General features: G+C 45.1%; 1 protein-coding gene across 1 annotated transcript; it reads left to right on the top strand.

Moving 5' to 3' along the window:
• Positions 1–252: 252 nt before the first annotated feature.
• Positions 253–3,169, top strand: LOC142916559 (uncharacterized). Its single transcript, XM_076061680.1, has one exon. It carries the CDS (start codon positions 253–255, stop codon positions 2,359–2,361), a length of 2,109 nt encoding a protein of 702 aa, XP_075917795.1. The 3' UTR covers positions 2,362–3,169.
• Positions 3,170–5,890: the final 2,721 nt, after the last annotated feature.

Below are 5,890 nucleotides of genomic sequence, written 5' to 3'. Positions count from 1 at the left end.
TGACATTTGCCCTATCATTGTGTGCCCTAACAGCCCGTGGAGAGAAACCCTTCAGGTGCACTCTGTGCAGGAAGGCGTTTGCACATTCATCAAATCTGATGAATTTGGGAAACTTTTTCACTACATCATGAATATATTAATAAGTATAGACGTGTAAGTCACGTGTGCATTCCTCTGTGCCTGACGTGTAGATGGTGTGGATTTTCTTTTTTTTCTGTCTGCAGCTGACGCTTCCTCTGCAGAATTGGTCTGATGGAGCAAAGGCACTCAGCGCAGCTCGGTACGACAAGTCAACAATGCGACCAGCGTGCATACAGCACGGACCGGACTGGAAATCTGACACGGCACCAGAGAAGTCACAAAGGAGAGAGACCCTTCAAATGTACTGTGTGTGGGAAGGCGTTTGCATTGCCATCAGTTTTTCAGAACCACCAGAGAACACACACGGGAGAGAAACCCTTCAGGTGCACTGTGTGCGGGAAGGCGTTTACACAGTCATGTAATCTTGTAATACACCAGAGAACACACACGGGAGAGAAACCCTTCAAGTGCAGTGTGTGTGGGAAGACATTTTCAGATTTATCTACTCTTAAAAAACACCAGAGAACACACACAGGAGAGAAACCCTTCAAGTGCAGTGTGTGCGTGAAGGCATTTGCACAGTCATCTGATCTTGTAAAACACCAGAGAACACACACGGAAGAGAAACCCTTCAGGTGCACGATGTGCGGGATGGCGTTTGCACAGTCATGTAATCTTGTAACACACCAGAGAACACACACGGGAGAGAAACCCTTCAAGTGCAGTGTGTGTGGGAAGGCATTTTCACATTTATCTACTCTTAAAACACACCAGAGAACACACACGGGAGAGAAACCCTTCAAGTGCAGTGTGTGTGGGAAGACATTTTCAGATTTATCTACTCTTAAAAAACACCAGAGAACACACACAGGAGAGAAACCCTTCAAGTGCAGTGTGTGCGTGAAGGCATTTGCACAGTCATCTGATCTTGTAAAACACCAGAGAACACACACGGGAGAGAAACCCTTCAGGTGCACGATGTGCGGGATGGCGTTTGCACAGTCATGTAATCTTGTAACACACCAGAGAACACACACAGGAGAGAAACCCTTCAATTGCACTGTGTGTGGGAAGACATTTTCAGATTCATCTACTCTTAAAACACACCAGAGAACACACACGGGAGAGAAACCCTTCAGGTGCAGTGTGTGTGGGAAGACATTTTCACATTTATCTACTCTTAAAAAACACCAGAGAACACACACAGGAGAGAAACCCTTCAAGTGCAGTGTGTGTGGAAAGGCATTTTCAGATTCATCTCATCTTCAAAGACACCAGAGAACACGCACGGGAGAGAAATCCTTCAAGTGCAGTGTGTGTGGGAAGACATTTTCAGATTCATTTGCTCTTAAAACACACCAGAGAACACACACAGGAGAGAAACCCTTCAAGTGCAGTGTGTGTGGAAAGGCATTTTCAGATTCATCTGCTCTTAATACACACCAGAGAAAACACACGGGAGAGAAACCCTTCAAGTGCAGTGTGTGTGGGAAGGCATTTGCACAGTCATCTGCTCTTAAAAAACACCAGAGAACACACATGGGAGAGAAACCCTTCAAGTGCACTGTGTGTGGGAAGACATTTTCAGATTCATCTGCTCTTAAAACACACCAGAGAACACACACGGGAGAGAAACCCTTCAAGTGCACTGTATGTGGGAAGGCATTTGTACAGTCATTTGCTCTTAAAACACACCAGAGAACACACACGGGAGAGAAACCCTTCAGGTGCAGTGTGTGTGGGAAGACATTTTCACAGTTATCTGCTCTTAAAACACACCAGAGTACACACACGGGAGAGAAACCCTTCAAGTGCAGTGTGTATGGGAAGGCATTTTCACAGTCATCTGCTCTTAAAACACACCAGAGAACACAGAAGCATCAGAAGATCCACAAGGAGTGCAGTCTGAAATCAGCTTGTGAAAGTCAAAGTGCCGCAATTATCCCACCCCTCATGAAACACGAACCGGAAGAAAATCCCAGCTTGGACACTTTTAAAGGTATCGAGGTGAAATGTGAAGAGGTGATGGTGAAATGTGAAGAAGTGATGGTGAAGAGGGAAGAAGTGATGGGGAAGAGCGAAGAAGTGAAGGTAAAATGTGAAGATGAAGATTCAACTCCAAAATGGGACCTTCACATCGATGGAGGCAACGTAAAGCAGGAGGTGAATTCTGACTGTGAGGCAGAGCGAGGCAACTCCCAGCAGTTTGTGGAAGTGGAGGTGTGGGTGGACTTCCTCCGAGACAATACAAAGTCAAGTGGAGACCCGGTAGATGTGTAAACTTTGCGTTTTAATAATTGTGTTTTTTAATTTTATTTTGGGCACCTTTATAATACACGCCACAGGACCCGCACGAGCTTAATCCGGCACTGTCCGGGATACCGTTCCAGTGGCCAACCAGGCTGTTGAAACCACCGCGGGTGGAGTTGAGGGTGACGGTGGAGGGCGCGAAGGGGGCGAGTGATGCCGATGGGCGGCGAGGTGGTCACCCGAGATGATGCCCAGTGGGGAGACGAAACAATGAAATCGCTCCACGTGTCAGGTGATGTTGATATCGAAAACTGACATATAACTGGCATGCCATAAATAGGAAATTAACTCTGCTTATTCGAATCAATGTATTCATATATGTTGATAAACTGTTTTCAAGCAGATTGTCTCTAACGGCGACTACAGGGACCACGTGATTGTTTAAAAATGTCTTTGATTATAACTATAATTGCCTACAATTCGTCATGTGTAGCTTATTTAGACTATAATTTATTCACTACCCAAACTGTATTTACTTGAAAACATAGAGCTGATATTTGTAAGCAGTCTTTTTTATTTATACGTTAAGTGGAATTGGTAAAAAAAATATTTGTACACGTAGAGGCGTTGTGGTCCATAAGTCTGGTGACACAGAGGCGTTGTGGTCCATAAGTCTGGTGACACAGAGGCGTTGTGGTCCATAAGTCTGGTGACAAAGGCATTGTGGTCCATAAGTCTGGTGACACAGGCGTTGTGGTCCATAAGTCTGGTGACAGAGGCGTTGTGGTCCATAAGTCTGGTGACAGAGGCGTTGTGGTCCATAAGTCTGGTGACACAGAGGCGTTGTGGTCCATAAGTCTGGTGACACAGGCGTTGTGGTCCATAAGTCTGGTGACACAGAGCCGTTGTGGTCCATAAGTCTGGTGACACAGGCGTTGTGGTCCATAAGTCTGGTGACACAGAGCCGTTGTGGTCCATAAGTCTGGTGACACAGAGGCGTTGTGGTCCATAAGTCTGGTGACACAGGCGTTGTGGTCCATAAGTCTATGGGCTGTGTTGAGTCTATGGCAGTGTTGAGTCTATGGAAGTGTTGAGTCTATGGGTAGTGCTGAGTGTGTAGACAGTGTTGAGTCTGTGGGTAGTGTTGAGTCTATGGCAGTGTTGAGTCTATGGGTGGTAGTGTTGAGTCTGTGGGTAGTGTTGAGTCTATGGCAGTGTTGAGTCTATGGATGGTAGTGTTGAGTCCATGGGTAGTGCTGAGTCTATGGGTAGCAGTGTTGAGTCTATGGGTGGCAGTGTTGAGTCCATTGGTAGTGCTGAGTCTATGGGCAGTGCTGATTGTATGTGCAGTGTTGAGTCTATAATAGTGTTGTGTCTATAGTAGTGTTGAGTCTATGGGTGGTAGTGTTGAGTCTATAGTAGTGTTGAGTCTATGGTAGTGTTGAGTCTATGGGTGGTAGTGTTGTGTCTATGGTAGTGTTGTGTCTATGGGAGTGTTGAGTCTATGGTAGTGTTGAGTCTATGGGTGGTAGTGTTGTGTCTATGGTAGTGTTGTGTCTATGGTAGTGTTGAGTCTATGGGTGGTAGTGTTGAGTCTATGGGTGGTAGTGTTGAGTCTATGGTAGTGTTGTGTCTATGGTAGTGTTGAGTCTGTGGGTGGTAGTGTTGAGTCTATGGGTGGTAGTGTTGAGTCTATGGTAGTGTTGAGTCTGTGGTAGTGTTGAGTCTATGGTAGTGTTGAGTCTATGGTAGTGTTGAGTCTATGGTAGTGTTGTGTCTATGGTAGTGTTGTCTACAGTGAGGGAAAAAAGTATTTGGTCCCCTGCTGGTTTTGTACGTTAGCCCCATGACAAAGAAATGATCAGCCTATAATTTTAATGATACGTTTATTTGAACAGTGAGAGACAGAACAACAACAACAACAAAATCCATAAAAACGATTCGCTACGTGGCCACGAGTGACGGTGAAATATGAAGAAGGGGCGACCTTGAAGCGTGAAGGTCAGGAATCTTCTCCGGGTGCTCCTCCCACGTTTGCAGGCGCCTATCAACGTCATCACAGCATCCCAATGGCAGTATTCTCGACACGAATATCTCGAGACTCAAGAAGGCTATTCTGGATAAAAATCATTCGCGTTATTCTCATGATTATTGTAATCCTCATGTGTGTATGTTGAACTCCTTTCGCACAGTACGTAGCCAACCTTGCTATACATCCTAAAAATAATAGAAGAGTCATCCTATGCAGAGACCGGTGCCTGCCAATAAATGTGTAACTTCCACCCTCGAGCTCAGATAAGAGCCGTCAAATGTATATTTGACAATGGTGACACTTTGCTTTGTGTTTCTGGATAAGGTTAACATATAGGTTGCATTTTGCATTCAAACAGATGACTATACAGGAATACAGCTTCTGACCTTCAAGTGTGCATAACGTTCATTTTATTTAAGCCGAGATGCCATTCATTAATGTGAATGGAAATAAGCTCAAATATGTTTTATGAAAGTATACCACATTGATGAAATTTATGGTGTGCATTATTGAAGGTCTGTGAACTTTATAACAGTCTTCCCAGCAAGTGAAGAAACTTGTCAAGCATTTCTAAAACACTTTATATAAACAAGGTTAATGTTTTAATGGTATCTGTGAAAGCAGAGGATGGAGCTCTTTTTTCATCAGCGGAGTACGGTGCCACACTCTTACACAGCAACTCTTTGAGTTTATGGATCACGCAATGATCGTAAAACTCTGCACGCCCGACTTGCAGGGCAGCACTGTGGTGTCTGTCAGAGCGTTCATTTTGATCTATGCACGTAGTCTTCAGTCTCGGTGGTGCTTTCCTGGGTAAATATTCTAATGAAATATGGATGATGAATGTTAGCAACTGCTCAATCTGCTGTGTGTGTATATATTTACATTTCTGCTCTAATTTGATGCGTGAGAAGGGGAGATCCATTTTTCACTTAATGGGAACCAGTCTTTCCAAAAAAAGACTGCAATATAGTGGCTGTACAAATATACTTACAGCTTTGTTGAACAGCACCGCTCACCTTCATTACAGTGGAGATAACCCATGTATATCTGTTCACCAACATTGATCTGTTGTTCACACATTACTAAGCTTGTGGTTATGGTGGTGGAGGCAGAAAAATACATTCTCATCCCCACAGTTCACAATTGTAATGCGAGCTTGTGATCTTTGCAGGTCTTTCTCCGGGTCAGACCACCTTGCCTTGCACATGAAGAGTGTTGTATGTGTAGAGGTGTTACGGGAGGGTGACACGCGGTTGTGTAACGGTGGCCACACAAACACGTGTAGAGGTGTTACGGGAGGGTGACACGCGGTTGTGTAACGGTGTCCACAAACACGTGTAGAGGTGTTACGGGAGGGTGACACGCGGTTGTGTAACGGTGGCCACAAACACTTGTAGAGGTGTTACGGGAGGGTGACACGCGGTTGTGTAATGGTGTCCACAAACACGTGTAGAGGTGTTACGGGAGGGTGACACGCGGTTGTGTAACGGTGGCACACAAACACGTGTAGAGGCGTTACGGGAG

This window comes from Petromyzon marinus, unplaced genomic scaffold (genome assembly GCF_048934315.1).
Source record: "Petromyzon marinus isolate PM22_M1 ecotype Great Lakes invasive population unplaced genomic scaffold, UKy_Petmar_22M1.pri1.0 PM_G_Scaffold_4, whole genome shotgun sequence".
Lineage (NCBI taxonomy): Eukaryota > Metazoa > Chordata > Hyperoartia > Petromyzontiformes > Petromyzontidae > Petromyzon > Petromyzon marinus.
This window is presented reverse-complemented; position numbering and strand designations above follow the sequence as displayed.

Coding starts and splice junctions, on each gene's coding strand:
- LOC142916559 (XM_076061680.1), top strand. CDS start 253: ATGGAGCAAAGGCACTCAGCGCAGCTCGGTACGACAAGTCAACAATGC.